We start from the raw sequence: 18,206 nt of genomic DNA on the forward strand, positions 1-18,206 counted from the left end.
TTGCAGTCAGAATTAGAACTCAAGAACGGTTGACTTCAGACTCTACCCTGCAGCTTTTCTTATTGGGGGTGGTGGTGGTGTTAGTGGGTGAGAGAGGTAAGAATGTCAAGGAAAGTCACAACACTCCTTCAACATTGGCTGCTTCTACATGGACACTATCCCAAGGGCAAATTCCAGATCGGCCTTGGCCACTACAAAGATGGAAAGTAGTCCTGACCGTCCAGTAATGCCAAACCAGGTTCAGTACTATCAGATGGCCACCCTTACCCTGTTCTATGTTTGTAGCAGTGGGCATCTGGCACAACATGGCTAGTGTTGAAATCTCATTGCCTGAAGTGATGTCAGCTGGGCAACAGAGCAATGCAGCAGGGAGAGGAGGAATCGCCACCTCCTTTCGGCCCCTTTCTGATCGCCTTGTGTCCTGGCCAACATCATTCCAGGTGATGAGCAGCAGACATTATCTGATACTGTGATAAGAACAACAGGGGGTCACCCAAAATTGCGGAACACAGAACAACTGTGTAAACAGGTGCAGCCGGTTCTGTCTCAGAACTGGAGCAGGTGCTTACATGAGCCCAAAAGCAACCCATGACTTTAAAAAATGTAGTTCAAGGCCTCATTAAGCAGCTTTGGCCTACAGTAACTTGAATCAGCTTCGTTTGTCATGGAGCTGCTTTACTCCCCTTTTCCTCAGGATGAAGGGCTGTGTTGATGTGACCATGGCCTTGAGCTGCCATGGTCAGTTTTCTCAATTCATGGCATGACTAGATTTCAGGTCATTGTAAGTTCACTTCTACTTATGATGAAGTAACAGAAAATGAAACCAAAACCTTTGGTTTAAACTTTGCTTCTCTAACATTTAGTTTCTGTTTCCCTGATTCATAATTTGTTCTTTTGGGGAAGGGGGACACTTTATAGGCTGCATAATGCTGTGGGTTTGAGGAAGGAGGTTTATTACATTAATAGTTCTCACTGCTGAACATGATAGACTGAGTGATGTGCCTAGATGTACAACCAAATATAGAGGACTCATGGGACGTTATTTCCCCCATTTCCTTTGTAACCTGTTGTTAAAAGATATTCCACTTAATACTGTTTTAGAAGCATTTTGGTGGTACTTGGTCTGCTACTAATAATCCACAAAAAATCATTTTTTCCTCTGTGTCACAAATCATCTATTCAGCATTTGACTGATGTCATATATGGAGTACAATGCCCCATGAATACAAATGGTAATAATAATGTAAAACTTCTTTAGAGAAAAATAATGGTATTTAAAAGGAGTTATATAAAACAAGTTATAATATACTTCTAGCCATTTAAATGTTTGCTTGAGAAATGTTATTTTCAGTATATATTCATAAAACCATGTGCAAATACTATGAATACTCTTCAAACCCTTATCCATTTTCAAAGATTTTGCCACAGTGGGGAGAACTTTGCTAAAATTATTCATTGATCCTTCATGACCAAAATTAGCCAAGAATTTTTCGCTTTTAAAAAGGTATAGAGAACTCTTTTGCGTCCTCCATCAACCCACTGACTTCCGTGCATTTAATTTAATTTAATTTTTGCTCATGGGCTAGTACTTAAATAAAAGGCTGTTTGAAGAGTGAACTTAAAAAAATAAAAAGTGTGAATGTGTAAGAAATCTCCATTACAAATTGAGCATCCCTTATTCAGAAAACTGAAATACGTACTCCAGAATCAGAAATTATCCACATGGGTGGCTGAGATCAGGACACCTTTGCTTTCTGATAGTTCATTGTCCACAAACTTTGTTTCATGTTGTATAAGTATGGTGTAAAATTAACTTCAGGCTCCAGGTATAAGATATATTTAAAATATAAATGAAATGTATGTTTAGACTTGGATTGCATCTAAAATATTTCATTATGTATGCAAGGGTTTATCTGAAGTATGCATGTTGAAATAAATGAGAAAAGACTTTATTTGTTGGTCTATGTTGTTGTTGGTTTTTTTTTGAAAGGCTTTGTGTTAATTGCAAAATTTGTTTAGATTTTTATTTTTACTCCATATTTCAGTCAGTAGGTCTATAATATTGTTTTTTCTCACGAAATACTTATCAGAATCTGAGCTGAAAAGGATAGCTTTGATGTTGAAATGCTGCAGCAAAAGTTCCTGGCCAAGGAACAAAAAGCTTCTGTTCCCTTCCAGTTTGCTTTCCTCTCCTAAATGCAGTGGTATTGGTTTAACATCTCACATTTTTAAATAAAATGAAGTACGTTAGATGATGCTTGAAAAAAAATATTTTCAAGTGACTCTAGTGATAGCTGCCATTTATTGGCTTTTTCTAAAGGTTGTGTGCAGCCCATTGTAATTGCTATTCAGTTAAAGAGAGAATTGCTGCTTATTACTTACTAAATTTCTAGTTTGCATGAAAGCTTTTTATCTACAGTTCTTCCAAGGGTATTGTGTCTTTTTGTTGCCAGCTTCATTTACACCCATTCTCCCACTCATTTCCCACCATTAAGTGATATTAGCCATTCTCAAAAGAGAGAAAGAAAAAACACTGTAGGAACTTCAGAAGAATTTTTTTTCAAAAATATGTAGTACTTTGCAAAAGTCCAAATCCTTATGTTAGTTGGCTTTCCTCTGTAGAAGGGTTTTCATAAATCCTGCATCATCTTCTAAGAGTGATTAAAATGAAGGGATTATTGATAGTGCTTTAATTTATATATGGGATTTTAGATGAAATTCCCTGTTCTCTAGGAAATCAAAAGGCAGAAGTTCTTGTTTTACAATATGTAAAGTTTATTTGAGTCTAGAAGGCTAGAGGTTTTCTAGCAATATTGCAGAAAGTTTCATCTTAGGGTGCATCTACATTTTAGAATTAATGCAGTTTGACACCACCTTACATAATATGGCTTGACGCTATGAGATCCTGGAAGTTGTAGTTTGGTGTAGCACCAGCACTCTTTGGCAGAGAAGGCTAATAACCATATAAAGTAGCAACTACAAAAATTCCATAGCATTTAGCCATGGCACTTCAAAGTGTTGTCAAACTGCATTAATTCTACAGTGTAGATGCACCTTTAATCTCACCTCCTTTTTACCAGTTCCTAAGGACAAGAACAGTTAGCATTTTCTACTTTTTTATATATATTTACAGTGTTTCTGAGTAATTAGTCCAGGCCACATGATTGATATCTTTTCAGTTTAAGAAAACTAGTTTTAAAAAACCAGATACAGTAACAAGACTTCAGTCCAAGGTGATAAGGTCTGTTTACTTTGTGTTAGTATTGGATGTTTGTGTAAGGAGTGCAGTACTGTGAAAATAATATCAGTGTTTTGTTAAGGCAGGAATGAAGGGGTAGGAGGAAATGGCCATATAAGGAGGTACGAGCAGGCCAGGAACACAGCCGATGGGTTATCACATGGTTTCCCTGAAATCATGTGTTTTGAGAGAAACGAAAGTAATGAAATGTAATACTGCACCACAAATATGCACCAATGGTTTGATATGTGGGCGGTCGTAAACTGAACCCACTGAATTGTATAAATAGACACTCGACCCTGTCTGCGGGGTTCTCCCTTTTCAGCATCTAGTTGTGCGTGGGATGAACCTCTGCAGCTGCAGGAACTCTAGTAAACTGCTTTCTTTGGAAGAAAAAGAAAAAACCTCCAGTTGTCTGTCTCCTACTTCCACTGCGTCCGCACAAGACACACGACAAGCTGAGAAGAGGGGAAGTCTGGTTTCCGCTACATTTTCTGGTGACCCCGACGTGATTCCACAATAAGACGGGCCAGGAGATCGGAGACGGATCCCGTTGGCGGGACGGTCCCAACTCGGCGATGGGGGCCAGAGGCAACTACCGTGAGACGAGAAGGGGCCCCTGAATATTGTAAGACCGGCTGCGGTACTTGCCTCTGATGCCAACGCCGGCCGACGGTGGGAGCCGCAACGACAGCGAGGTTCCAAAGAAACCAGCTAGGAGGAAAAGGATCCAGGGGAAAAGCCCAGGGGCGAAGGTTGGTCCGACGTCTACAGCAATCTGGCAAGTATAGTGGTTAAAATGAGACACTAAGGGAACAGCGCCGGGAGGGACACAAAGGTTCCCAGGGAGATATAAAGGGGTTCTGTCTTGTGATTCCTGACACACACCGTTGAGTGTCCAGGTGCCCAGTCCAAGGCAGTCCCCTCTATTAGGCAGGATGGGAGGCAGTGGGTTCAAATCCACCACCCCATTACAGTGTATGTTAGACAATTTCGGCTCAGTTGCAAGTAGAGCCGTAGAAGGAATTCCCCAGAGAACAAGACTTGTGAGGGTGCCCCAAGACCAAGTCGTGCAGGGCTCATGAGGAGTCGCAACTCCCGGGGAAAGGAAAAAAAAAACTGTTTGATTTCTTTGTCATGTGTGGGGAATAATGAGTTTCAAGTTCTGCATGTTTCGTGGTAATATTGAAGTGAAAATGAAAAATGAGTCTATAGATTTACACAAAAAATGTTGAGCACAAATATCTAGAAATGTTTTATTACGGTTGAAAAAATCTGATTCGAAGAGGGTCTGTGTTAGTTTGCTTTTGCTGACAAGCTGCAGAGAGGCGAGAAAAAGGGAGGGAGGCTGTTAAAGTGGTGTCTTTCAAAGGAGTTTTCCTTGTTATTTCTGAGGAACAAAAGCTGTTTTCTTTAAAAGTTTTCCTTTGCACCTGGGCCTCATGCCAAAAAGATAGTGGGAAAATCTTGGCAGACAGTCCAAGGTAAAAACTCCCTGTCATTCTGGTTAAACTCAGGCGAAATGCCCAGAGAAAGATAATGGAATTCCAGTGGACAGCCAAGGTCAATGAAAGCCGCTGTGAACTAGTGAAGTTTTAAAAATGTAATGTGAATTTAATAAAAAAAGAAAAAGAAAGAAAGAAAATGATGATGTAAATGTGTGTGTATATATATATATATATATATATATATATATATATATATAATATTTTGGGGTTCTGTCTTTCACCTGGATCTTAAATCCTTGCTTTGGACTTATTTTGGGACAACTGGGTGAGAATGTTTCATGAGCTGAGAGAGAGTGTGTGATTTTATCTAAACAACTAACCACTAATCAGAATTCCTGTGGACCTTGTGTGAATGAGATGTATGTGTTGAATTCAAAATGCATAAAGAGTTATAAACAATGTTAGTAGATTTGTTCAGAAGCAAATTCGGAAGCTGTAGATATTTTTTTTTTGGGGAAAAAAATGGTCTTAGGCTTGAAAAAAAAATTCCTTGTTTTGAAAGAACAATGCTTCAGTGTTTTTAGAGAACATGGTGATACAACAGATAAGAGCTGGACATCTGCCCAGAAATTGAATCTCAAGGAAAAAAAAAATGAGCCTGAACAAGTGCACTTTTGAAAACTCAAGCCTCTGTGGGCTACTCCCCCTTTTCCTGTTCTACAGACTTAAAACCCCTTACAGGTTATAGGGAAATGTTGGAGGTTCTTCTTTTTTTGCAGCACTTTGGAATACAGGTGATCTTGGTGAGTCAAGAAGAAGGAGAAGGAATGTGAATGAATGTTTTGGAAAGGAGAATGCTGGAGGGTTTACATTTTTGATGGACTTTATTTTCTTACTGCGTTCTCCTACATAATAAAGGTGTTTAAAGTTTGAATTTTTAAAAGCATCTTAAAATGTGTATAACTACAGAGAATAAAGATTATGTTTATTAAGAAAAAAATAAAAATAAATTATTTTTGAAAAAAAAAATTGACCCCATATTCCTGACACAGAAGGATTAAGAACTGACATTGATTTTTAAATTTTTGATTGACATTTTATTCAAAAAGGGAGCTAGTGCCCAAGTGATAAAAAGTTATCCTTTTGAGAACCAAAGACATGATATAATTGGCTACGTCTCATGTTGCTTCATAATAATTTTGTGAGATTTGGATTCTGGACTTTGTGATTTTGGCCCAACTCTTTCTAAAGGTTACGGAAAGGAAGGACTAGGACTTTTGTAAACGGGACATTAGATCATGCAAATAGGGGCATTTTTTCCATCGCCCCCAGCCTGGATTTTGCCAGATTTGAGAAGCGGCAGGAGGCTTTTCAACGTGTGTTACTAACAAATTTTGAGCTGTTCAACGAGTCGGTGTAAAAGGGGAATTGAGTAAGTTTAACACTGCAGCAGGACTGGAGTGGAAGATTGCATTGCAGCAAGTGGATACACGATTGTTAAATCGTTTGCGGAAAGGAAAAGAAAAAGATGCGGAGAAGAAAGATTTTGTTGGATTTCAAGACAGATGAGTGTGTTGTCAAAGGCACAACCTCTGAGGAGGCCTGCCGTGGATGTGAGCGAAACGACTAGAGAGAGTGCTTCAAGAGCCATACAGCCTGGAAGGATGAGTATTTCCCTCCCCTTCTTTTCCCTCTCATTGTTTTTTGCTACAGGTCCTGAACTCCTGTATGGGATAAACCCAGAAGTCTATGAGACATGTTTATTGAGAGGCCTGGGAGGGCCTATAGGTGTTGCTGAGTGTTAAGGCTGTGATGGAGTGTGGCATCAGGCTGGAGGCTGTAAGGGCTGACCAACTCAACAACATACAATTTTCTATTTTGACCCAACTCTCCTGGATAGGACCTTTTGTAATGGGACATTGCAAATAATTCGGATTTTTGACGGATTTGAGAGACAATGAGGGACTTTTTCATATGCCATCTAACAACCTTGCTTTTTAAGCCAAAAGGAGGATATAGCACGGAGACAATGTGACAAAGAATAAAATAAGTTAACCATTGCAGCAGGACCAGAGTAAAAAGGATTACTGCAGATCGCGAAAGAAGGCCCATGGAGGAATCATTTCTCAAGAGGCCATGGAGGGGTCGTTTGGGAGCTGAATAGTGGCCTACCTGCCCCACCCGTGGAGAGACAAGGGATTTCAACAAGATTGGCTGAGACAAAAGTGATGCCGAACAGGATGATCGACAGATGGGTAATCCGTTCCCCCTCCCCCATTCTCTCTCACTGTCTTCCTGCTTTTTTTTTCAGCTTTTTTGGACTCCTGTTCCTAAATTGGAGATCCATAAGGCATTGTTACTGAGAGGCCTGTTTTCCAAAATGGAGATCCATAAGGCATTATTACTGGAAGGCCTGTTTTGGAATCCAAAACCCGTAGGAGTTTAAGTCTACCCCACGCCACACATACTGGGTATGACAGCTAAAGCCCTGTGAGAGATGGAGATTTTCTTTACAGACTTTTTCTTTACACAGAGACAATTCTTAGAGACTAGAGACTTGATTGGACAAAGAGACTTTCTTCAAATTAACTGAACATTATTCCTTTGATCAAGGAAGAGGAAACACACCCCCAGTTTGACTTTATGCCAAAGACTGAAAAGACCTGAAAGTTGGACATGTATGTGAATGGCCACCTCTGGCCATAGCAACAAATCCATCATCGGAAGAAGCCAAATGACTGGGCTAGATCAGAATTCTACTGTGGACTATGTCCTTTCTAAAACCTGATTAATATTTTTAATCCTCATGTGTTGTTTACCTCTGGTGATGAAACTATGTACAAATGCTATTCTGCGCTCATTTTCCACTGAAAAGATAGCTTGGCTGCAAGCTAGAAGGGTTTGGAGGGACCCATAAGTCTGCTCATTTAGTTTGCTTCAGCTTTTGTATACACGCTTCGCAAAAAAAAAAAAAAATGGGGGAATAAGGCAGGAATGAAGGGGTAGGAGGAAATGGCCATATAAGGAGGTACGAGCAGGCCAGGAACACAGCCGATGGGTTATCACATGGTTTCCCTGAAATCATGTGTTTTGAGAGAAACGAAAGTAATGAAATGTAATACTGCACCACAAATATGCACCAATGGTTTGATATGTGGGCGGTCGTAAACTGAACCCACTGAATTGTATAAATAGACACTCGACCCTGTCTGCGGGGTTCTCCCTTTTCAGCATCTAGTTGTGCGTGGGATGAACCTCTGCAGCTGCAGGAACTCTAGTAAACTGCTTTCTTTGGAAGAAAAAGAAAAAACCTCCAGTTGTCTGTCTCCTACTTCCACTGCGTCCGCACAAGACACACGACAAGCTGAGAAGAGGGGAAGTCTGGTTTCCGCTACATTGTGATGTCAGGGTTTTCAAGACTGAATTTGAACCCTGTTTTCCTGAGTCATAGTTCGCCACACTTGCTTTCTTGGTTTATAGTTTACTATATATTGAATTATATATAATTCATGCTTCTGCTTTTAACTGTTGGATTTTACAGTGTTTTGTATAGATGCTTGTTAGATATTGGTGTAAATGCATATGACCATTGGTCGGAGCATTAATAATTTGATTGATTGATGTAATTCATGTATTGGTTTGCCATGTCAGTGTATTATATTGAGTAGAGGTACTTTTCCCCTCTGACAACCATGCCAAATACCATATTTCTTTGATTATAAGATGCCACTCATTGTAAGACACACACTAATTTCAGTACCACCAACAGAAAAGAAAGAACAAAATATCTATCTTACCCATGATTCTAAGATGCACCCCATTTTTAGAGATGCTTATATGGGGGAAAGCACATCTTAAAACTGAAGAAATACAGTTGCTTCATAAACCATCTGAAGATGATCTTCTTGTTTTGATTGTCCTTTTCCTGCATGGCTGGGGGTTGAACTGGATGGTCCATGTGGTCTCTTCCAGCTCTAGATTCCTCCCTCACTTTCTTCACCATCTGGAGGTTGTGCAAGAAGGAAGGGAATCGGGAAGGTCCATTTTTGCTTTATGGTGACAGAGTATATGTCAAGATGCACTGTACTTCAAGAGTACATATTTTTCATTAAGTTCTGGAGAATGAGCAAGTCCTAGACATCTATCTTATTCACAAACCATATATAATTATTAGGTTGGGCATTTACATGTTGCCAAACTTAACATATTGATGGGAGAGGCACAGAAAAATTCATCACTTTCCAAAGACTAAATGCATACATAGGATTTGCATGTGGATTTATAGATGCAGTCTTATATATATTCTCTTATATATATATATTTATAGATGCAGTCTTATATATATTCTCTCTTTTCATGTGCTACTTTCAATAATTTGTTGGTTGCACTTGTGATATAGTCTTTTGTTTTTTTCTTACGTTATTATCCTGAAAGATTGGGTGAATTGAAAATAATTACTAGAAATTCAGAGTTTGGTCTTTTGTCACTTTATGCATTGTACTTGATTTTTTTATACATTACTTAATCATGTTTTTGTCTTCTAGGGCCAAATGTCAGCATGATTAAGAACTGACAAAGAACCTCAAGACTATCCAAACATTTGTCCCGTGGAAGTAGAAAGGGTCCAAAGACCACTCATCTATTGTGTAACCATGGCGGATCCTTCAGCTGAAGTGCCGTTTTCTATGATGACACAACCACAGCTAATCGAGGTAATGCAGAGAGTTCTAAATTTAACAGTAGAGCTTCAGAATATTTTGTATGTTGGCACAGCTGCCAAGCTTAAATTTCTATGCTTTCCATGGGTAAGAAATTCTGAGCCGTGTTAGATGGACAGAGTGCATAGTGAGTCAGCCAAGGAAGAGTTGAAATTGAGATGAATTTTAAGCCTTTTCACATATCACTAAGTAGATCTCTGTGTTGGACTGGTCTCAAAAGTCCAATACAATGTAATTCTTACATCAATGCCGACAACTTTCTGATACCAGCTTCAAGAAATACCTCAAATACATCTAGAGCTTATTCTGTCTGCATGATTCCAATAAATAATATTTAAAGAAAGACTACTGTCTTCAGAGCATAGCATTCTTCTCCCACCCGGTAGATTTACAGTCTGGATTTTAAAAATCTATTAATCTCAGTCAACATATTGTATGTGAAGTATAGGTTGAGTCACAGGATATTACCTATATCCTGCTTTGTAGTGTAGAACATGAGATGGTTTTGACCACAAAAAATGTAGAAGCAGTTAAGACGCTTAGTCAAGTCATTTGTGGCTTATAAAGGGGAAGTTATTTTATGATTCTAGATAAGATAAAGCTCTGACACGTCTTAAAAGCTAAGGTGAGATAGGTTTTCTTCAGATAAATCTAAAGTCAAATAATCAGTTTCCATCAGTTCTCACAATACGACATCATATGATGCCCATTTTGAAATTGCTTCCATTTGGTGTCTATTTACCTGGAGAGGTACTTTGTATGTACTCTTTGATCACAGGGATTCACCTCCAGTTAATCTACATGGTGTTCTCCTGGTGGCAGTAAGCAGTATCATGGGGAAAAACAAGGGGAAATAAGTTATTCCACATAATGACACAAAACGACACACCATGTGTAGAAATAGTCGTGTGACTGTAGATAGACCCATGCAATATCAGAGAAGGAGCATATCTTGCATTATTTTCTTTTCTGGTCTTATAGAAGTTAGCACAATAAATGCTTGTGTGCTGCCGCCCCTATTATAATTAGTTATAATTGCCTGAAGATAAGTTCAAGTATCAGGCAGAAAACCCTTTACAAAGCAAACAAATCAGGCAAGGATTGGAAGTTTTCACACATTTCTTCTTTTGTGTGACAACATTTAGAATTAATTGTAATCAAGATGTATGCTTTTTCCTAGTGAACATCTGTTTACTTAGTTGTATATTTGTTTCCTTTTTCCGGAAGACATCCACAAAAACAAGCAAAACTTTGAATCAATGTTATTTGCATTTGTATAGGTTTTGACCATTGATCTAACTGTTACTGTTTTTTTAAGTCAAAATTGAATTGTCTGATAATTCCTGTTAAAACAGGAATTAGTTCCTGTTAAGACTGGATTCCAAAAGTCAAAAAGTATTTTGAATCAATATTTTGCTTACTCGCTTTTCACAGGTAAGTGAGGAATATCTAAGCAAAAAGCAGCAAACACTGAAATAAAATATCAAGAGGAGTTGTCATGAATATTCTATTCTCCGAATGATAATTCCATTTGCAAAATGATAATTTGGCCCTCATACTCAGTTAACAGTCTAATTATCACAATGTCAACTCCATTGGAAGTGTTTCCTGTGAAATTTATGGAAGCAACTGGAAGCAACACTAGAAATCTGACACTTTACATTTTGGATGTATTAACTCTTTCTTAACTAAATAAAAAGTTAAGAATAGTATGACTGCCTTGTGTCTATTCTATTTTCTCCCTTCCTGAAGTTTTTTTTCCTTTGTAGTAATTTTCACATTGCATAAATAGTAAGGAAGGTCAACACCCTCTTTGGTTTTCTCCTTGCACTCTGTGGAGTCTTGTAATCATAGCTTCCAACAGGGGCTCTGGATGTTTGTAATCATAGCTTCCAACTAGGTTTCTGACCTTCCTGACACACACAGTTGTTTCCACAGCCTTTCAGTTCCTAAAATTCCTTTTTAACACATGGTTTTAAGAATTTCCTTTGCCAGACCAGATTACCTCCTTTGACAGCTGGTACATGTCTTCCATTCAATTGTAAATTGGAGAAAATAGATAGTAGGATTTTCTTGACTCTTTCAGTCCTTGCAAATGTAAATAGTGCTCTACTACTGAAATTAAAATAATTTGCAAGTAGATTCTACACAAGTTAAAAGATGAAGATATTCAAACAATAGTTTTGTTTTGTTTTGTATAAGCATAAAAGTTAGACTTTTTTTTTAGAGTTTAACCCTTTGACCACATCTTCTTTAACAGCATTTTAAAGGAAGAATTTGTTTGCTTCCAGTTAATGACAAGCTAGATTACGTAGTAGATAGCTGATCCCCATGAATGAAGTATGGAAGAAGTTAAGGTTTTGTACTTTTACTGTATATGCCTGAAGCAAATCCATTTTTTATGCTGTATATATTCTTGAACGTCCGTAGTAATATAAATGTTTTTGGATCTTCACATCTAGTTGCAAGCTTATCATAAGTCTTTTAGCTAATTTATGTTCTCTGTTAACAGAGAAGCAGAGATGAATGACCAATTCTTAAATGAACCTGTTGACTTTTCAGCTTCTGCCAGTCTGGAAAAAAATAAAGAAATTATATCTAGTTGAACAGTATGAATGAACAACAGGCATTGGAACATTCTCTGGATGGTTTTCCATAAATACTGATTTTGACATTGGCCACTTAAGACTTTTCACAGTTATTAGAAAATGAATTTGAGGGGATATCATAGACACCTTTCTGTTATGATGCGTCCTTCACACTTTAGTTTCTCTAAATAGTTAAGAGCATATGATAACATGTATTCGAGAATATATAGCAACATTACACACATAAACTGCTTTAGTAGTTGCTCCCTCTCCCTAGAGAACCCGTGGAAATGTATTTCTCTAAAATGGGGCTAGAGGTTATTAATATATAATGCTCTGGAAGGCAACATTTAAACTGGAATAAATCAGAACTGTGTTCTAATGCAGACATTCATGTGACCTAGCATGAAATAGCTTTGATGCAGGCCCAAGATGTAATTATAGTGAGATGGTCTTAATCTTTTCAATTTTTGGTTTGTATGTATGTTGAGTTGCCTTTTCGAGTTTTGTTTTTCTTTCTTCTGATATTTCAGTACATTCACTTTCGAAATTGTAAGTCTGTTTTCTTCTTTCTTTTCAGTCCACAGCCATGAGTGAACCTCAGTGTTACTACAATGAGACCATTGCCTTCTTTTATAACAGAAGTGGAAAATATCTAGCCACTGAATGGAACACTGTGAGCAAGCTTGTGATGGGCCTTGGGATTACAGTATGCGTCTTCATCATGCTAGCTAACCTCTTAGTTATGGTGGCTATCTATGTGAACCGGCGTTTTCATTTTCCTATTTATTATCTTATGGCGAATTTGGCGGCTGCTGACTTCTTTGCAGGGCTGGCATATTTTTATCTAATGTTTAACACGGGACCCAACACTAGAAGATTGACTGTAAGCACATGGCTCCTTCGTCAGGGCCTCATTGATACTAGCCTGACAGCCTCTGTTGCCAACCTGTTAGCCATTGCCATTGAGAGGCATATCACTGTGTTCCGCATGCAGCTACATACGCGGATGAGTAATCGACGAGTAGTAGTGGTCATCGTCGTCATTTGGACTATGGCTATTGTTATGGGCGCTATACCAAGTGTCGGCTGGAATTGCATCTGTGACCTCACTCACTGTTCCAACATGGCACCACTCTACAGTGACTCTTACTTGGTTTTCTGGGCTATTTTCAACCTGGTCACCTTTGTAGTCATGGTGGTCTTGTATGCTCATATCTTTGGGTATGTGCGCCAGAGGACTATGAGAATGTCTAGGCACAGTTCTGGGCCACGTAGGAATCGGGATACCATGATGAGTCTTCTGAAGACTGTGGTCATTGTGCTTGGTGAGTACCTTTAACAGAATGTTTCTGTATTGTCTTCATAATGGAACATAATTAAGATCCCTCAACTCATGCACTTTATGCAAATGCTACATGCTGAAAGGTTTTTATAATACAAAAAATCCTCCAGAGACATGTACATTGCCAAGCCAACAGGAAATATTTGCCATTTCAGCAGTACCTGCATCTGTGATGACTTAGTTGGATTCTGTCAAATTATACTTAGTTTTTTGAGATGAATAATAGCTTTTCAATATGCTTTTCTGTTTTTATATCTGTGGTGAGCAACTTCTATATTGTGGGGTGGGCTATATTTATTACTGGAATCTACTGGGGACCACTATTTCATTTTCTGCCATAGTGATGACAGTAATTATAACACTTGTTGTATCCTGTCCAATTCAACCTTTATTGTGGACTCGCTGGCCATTAAAACACAGCACAAAAGGTAAACACCATAAAACAGACAGAAGTGGTATCAATTCAGCAGTTATCTAAAACGTTATTCAATTATTTAATAAATTTAATATAATGTAAAGGGGGAGGCAAACGCAAAGTTTTACATTTGTGTCTAAATTGTAACTTTTTTGAATCTTAGCTGTAAAGAAGGATTTTGCAGCAATTTCTGGTACAGATGTATTACTGTTCAGAGATTTTTAAAAAAAATATGCTATTCAGATAGTCTTCTAGATAATTTATGTAATTGAGGTGTAAATAATCATAATCTCTCATCTTTATAAAATTATAAAAGAAATATATGTGAGATAAAGCCACATTAAAAAAGAAAAGATTGGACTTGGCTCATGAATTTTAGTGAAAAACATGCTTCTTGGGGCGGGGGGGTTCTGAAAACAAGATTCTTTAAAAACAAAGAATTCACAGCCTTATTTTAAAAACGTGGAGCTTTTTTAGCTTTATTTTTGTAACAATGAGTTCTTCAATAGAAATTTTCCCTCATTGAAGTTACATGCAAAGTCACACATTGTTTATTATATACAGGCCTCAAGATCATTTTCCAGTCCTCAGCTCCCTGTAGCCCCTCTACATATTTATTTCCCCATGTTATTCTCGGAGATGCTTCCCGAAATGGTGATTTTCTGTCTGAAGAGGGTACAAAGACCTGAAAACGAAAACCCACACAGGTCTCATAAAAGAGAAAGAAAAACTAAACACTGATTTCTGACAATTTCCTGATTTTTAAACTTGGATGGTGGGCTGTGCTTCTCACAAAGAGGCCCTTAGACCTTAAGCAGTTGCCCACTCTTGTTTTTGTTACCACATAGGCAAAATTGAACTCTTACATCCTAATCCTTGCACGTTCGAGATGCATCTTCTTTCTTCTTGTGATAAATCTTTATTTATATCCCTTTTTTATCACACAAAGGGTCCCAACGCAGTTTCCAACATGTTAAAATACAATAAAATACAAAACAAAACGAAAAGCAATGTTATCCCATTTAGACCCTATAGTGTATTACATATATCACTGGACCGATGCTATTTTGTAACCATCTTCTGATGTACTTGTTGGCTGGATCCATGTCACAGAGTTTTCTCATATAAGCCCAAATTTCTGATGCTGCTGAAGAGAAGAGGGCACTCTATACTGGCTTCATTCATGCTGGGATCATACTGGAATGTAACCTTTTTCAAACATGTATAGGATATATAGAGATAGATACTGTTTGAAAGTATTTATTGGGGTTTTTATTGTGTTGGTACAACAAGAAAGAAGAAAGAAAATTTTGCTTGGTCCTTAATGCCTAGTGTGCATAACTACCCTGTATACTCTTCCATAAGTCTAGAAATTATAGTCAAAAGTTTTTGTCAAAATGTTGGTTTGATAAAAAAAAATCAACTATATTTTTAGTGCTGACAGTAAGATTTTCCTGATCTTATAACACAAAATATTTATAGGTTGGTTAGTGTTAGTCATATCTCATATCAGTGTGAGCGTCACTGAGCAACAGTGGTAGCTTTTCCATTGTTTTGATAGTAATTGTTAAGTTTCTAGCAGGCGTGTGCTGTGGTTTTATAAATATTTATACATCAGCTCCCATTACACAGTCTTTCCTGGAAGAATACTCTTAGGCACTCTGCTTTACATTTCAGTCAATTAAAATATTTTCTCTTTTTATAATTACCGATTTTGTGCAGAATAAAAGGAATTAATTTTGTTTTCTGGTATATAAAGCCCACAGTAGTGAGTTTTGGCAATATTCTTGGTAAGGCGGGGTGTGAAATAGCAGTTGAACACACTGAAATGTTATGTGATGAGTGTATTCAACAATCTGTGACATATGGAATATAAACCTAAATCATTCTTTATAAAAATTATTATGTTGTCAAAGTCACTAACTCTTATTCTCGGAATGTCTTATACCACTTACTTTATGCACATAGGGCTTATTTACATCAGCCAAATTGGATGCATTGGGAATGAATGGATTCTGTGGCATTCACATTACCCACAGGGTCAATTCACCCTAATGTCTACCAAGGCCATTTAGTGCAGCCTTGTTCCATATTAAACAAAATTGGAGGATGCTCTGGAGCTTTCCTTGAAGTTCTGGAGGTCACCCGTACTTTGTGGTATCGTAAATAATAGGACTGGTTCTGATTCAGAATTGGCCACAGCTGTTTAAAGTCATCCGACTTTACCCCAGCACAGAAGAACACACTTGGAACCAACTTTTGCCACCCTTGAAGCCCTCCACCAGTCATCTAAGCACCCCTATTTAAAAAGAAAATGAGTGTGATACTCAACCAAAGCTGACAGAAAAGACATGGAAACACACACACACAGCCTACCCACACAGCAACTGCTAACTTCCCATTACGTACATGAAAATGTCCCTCTGTTCCCCTGAGGTCTCTTTCATAATGGTGATGAGAAGTGATCTGACATCACTTTTGGTAATCGTTTTGAAAGGGACTTAAGAGGAAAATAGAGGTGGTTAGACATATGGGGGACAGGGCAGGATGCAGTTCATTGGAAGATGAGGAGGGGAATTGTCACTTGTCCCCTACCCAAGTGTCTCTCTCTGCTTTAATAATAATAATAAAAACAACAACAACAACAACAACAAAACACTTTATTTATATTCCGCTCTATCTCCCCAAGGGGACTCAAGGCGGATCACAGTACACATACATGGCAAACATTCAGTGTCGTTTGGACAGACAGGACAGAACAGAACAGACAGAAAGGAGGTATGTTGCCTCAAAGTCCAGTTTCAGTGCCTTGGAGGTTGAGTTCAGATTCAGTCACAGCAGAGTGCTGTTGCTCCATTCTCTATGACGAAGAGCCATTAGCACTTCCTCCTTCCACCTTCCTTTTGGTCACCACATTTCTGGTCTTGTTCTTTAGGGTGTCGTAAAATACCTTCCCTGCTAATTAGCGGTACCTTATTTCTCTACTTACAGCTCTAAACTGTTTTTGAACTGCTTTGGTAAACAGTGAGCTGGACTTGATGGTCGGGTGCTCACTCCGACCGAGCTACAAACTGGCCACCTTTCGTTTGGTAGATCTTATTACTGTGGGTGATTTACCAGCTGTGCTAAAGCCCAGCCCTAATGCTTATTGGCTCAGATACTGAAGTGTACATAACGCTGTTAATGATATCTTTGTAAAATATGAAGAAAAATAATCAGTAATAAGAGTATTCTTATTGTTTAATTACTCTGTCTTTCCCAGCCTGTCAAAACCTTCTCACATACATACATATATGACTTATGATCTCTGGCAGATTATTTTGTTTAGTGTCAGAGCATGGGGATTCAGAATCTATCACTAGATTAGCAAAAGAATGTAAGACATCCTGCACTTCTCTGAAAGCAAGACCTCCAAATGTGTAATTCTGTTGCATCTTATCAAATTGCATTGGATTCTTCCCAACTGAAATGTTTAATAGAGTTTCCCAAACAGAAGGTTAACCTGCCAATTATCCTTCATAGTGAGAGGGCTACCATGATTAAAAGAGCAAATGAATGGAAAATTCAATATTCCACTGCTGGCATTTCTTTCTATACAGCACGAATGGCGAAGTTAGCAGCCCGTCTCTGCCAAAACTCTTATTTCCTGGTACTGGAAAAGCTAAATAGACCTAATATATGCTCTCAAACATTCATGTGGAAAAGATTACTGAATGTTTATCCACATGTTGCATGCATTTTTCCAAATAAACGTGGGGCTTTATGCATCAGTAAACCTTGTATACAATTCTCTGTAGAGAAAAAGCGCACGCAGGCTGCCATAGTGACCTAGCACTAGCCTGTTGCATCTGAGCCTAAGACAAAATGAAGTCTCTCGCTCTGAAGTGGAAGGAAAGGAATAAGAAAATATTTGCATTCTTTTAGAAAAAAAGTCTAAAGCAGTGAGGTCAGCATCTAGGCTTTAAGTGCTCGAAATCTTCCTAACTTAGGGCCCTTACACATAAGGACATAACTGGCATCCTTGTGTGAGGTGACAGGATAAGGGGGTCCTGAGACACCAGCCCAGCCATGCAGAAGCCAGTTCAGACTGGTTGGGATTTTAGCCCACCCCCATGCCAAATGTAGCAACCCAATGCCCCCCCCCCCCAAAAAAGAAGCAAATAATTCTCCCTCTTTCCTGCACTGCCTGCCCTTCGCTTCCTGTTTCTTCATTATTAAGTAGACAAAGCAGCTTGGGGGAGCAATGAACCTCCTCTCCTTTTCCAAAGCTGCTGGGTTAATGGATTCATCAGTCAACTGCATCCTAATCAACTGGAGAACAGATCCATGTTGCTCACAGTGGCTGGTACCCAGTATTTCAGCACTGCAAAACATTTGCAATCCCTATGTATTCCTTCCACTATTGATATATTATGAATGTGTCACTCTAGGTTACACATTCGTGACTGATTGTA

The 18,206-nt window shown here is 38.4% G+C and overlaps 1 protein-coding gene across 1 annotated transcript in view; it reads left to right on the plus strand.

The window, feature by feature from the left end:
* The window catches only part of lpar1 (lysophosphatidic acid receptor 1), a 70,610-nt gene that overhangs the window by 17,495 nt on the left and 34,909 nt on the right, over positions 1-18,206 (plus strand). Inside the window, exons 2-3 of the mRNA XM_003227186.4 lie at positions 9,231-9,398; positions 12,573-13,320. Of these exons, the coding sequence (XP_003227234.1) occupies positions 9,339-9,398; positions 12,573-13,320 (808 nt within the window). The 5' untranslated portion in view covers positions 9,231-9,338. The remainder of the gene's footprint in view (positions 1-9,230; positions 9,399-12,572; positions 13,321-18,206) is intronic.

Source organism: Anolis carolinensis, chromosome 2, assembly GCF_035594765.1.
Source record: "Anolis carolinensis isolate JA03-04 chromosome 2, rAnoCar3.1.pri, whole genome shotgun sequence".
NCBI lineage: Eukaryota > Metazoa > Chordata > Lepidosauria > Squamata > Dactyloidae > Anolis > Anolis carolinensis.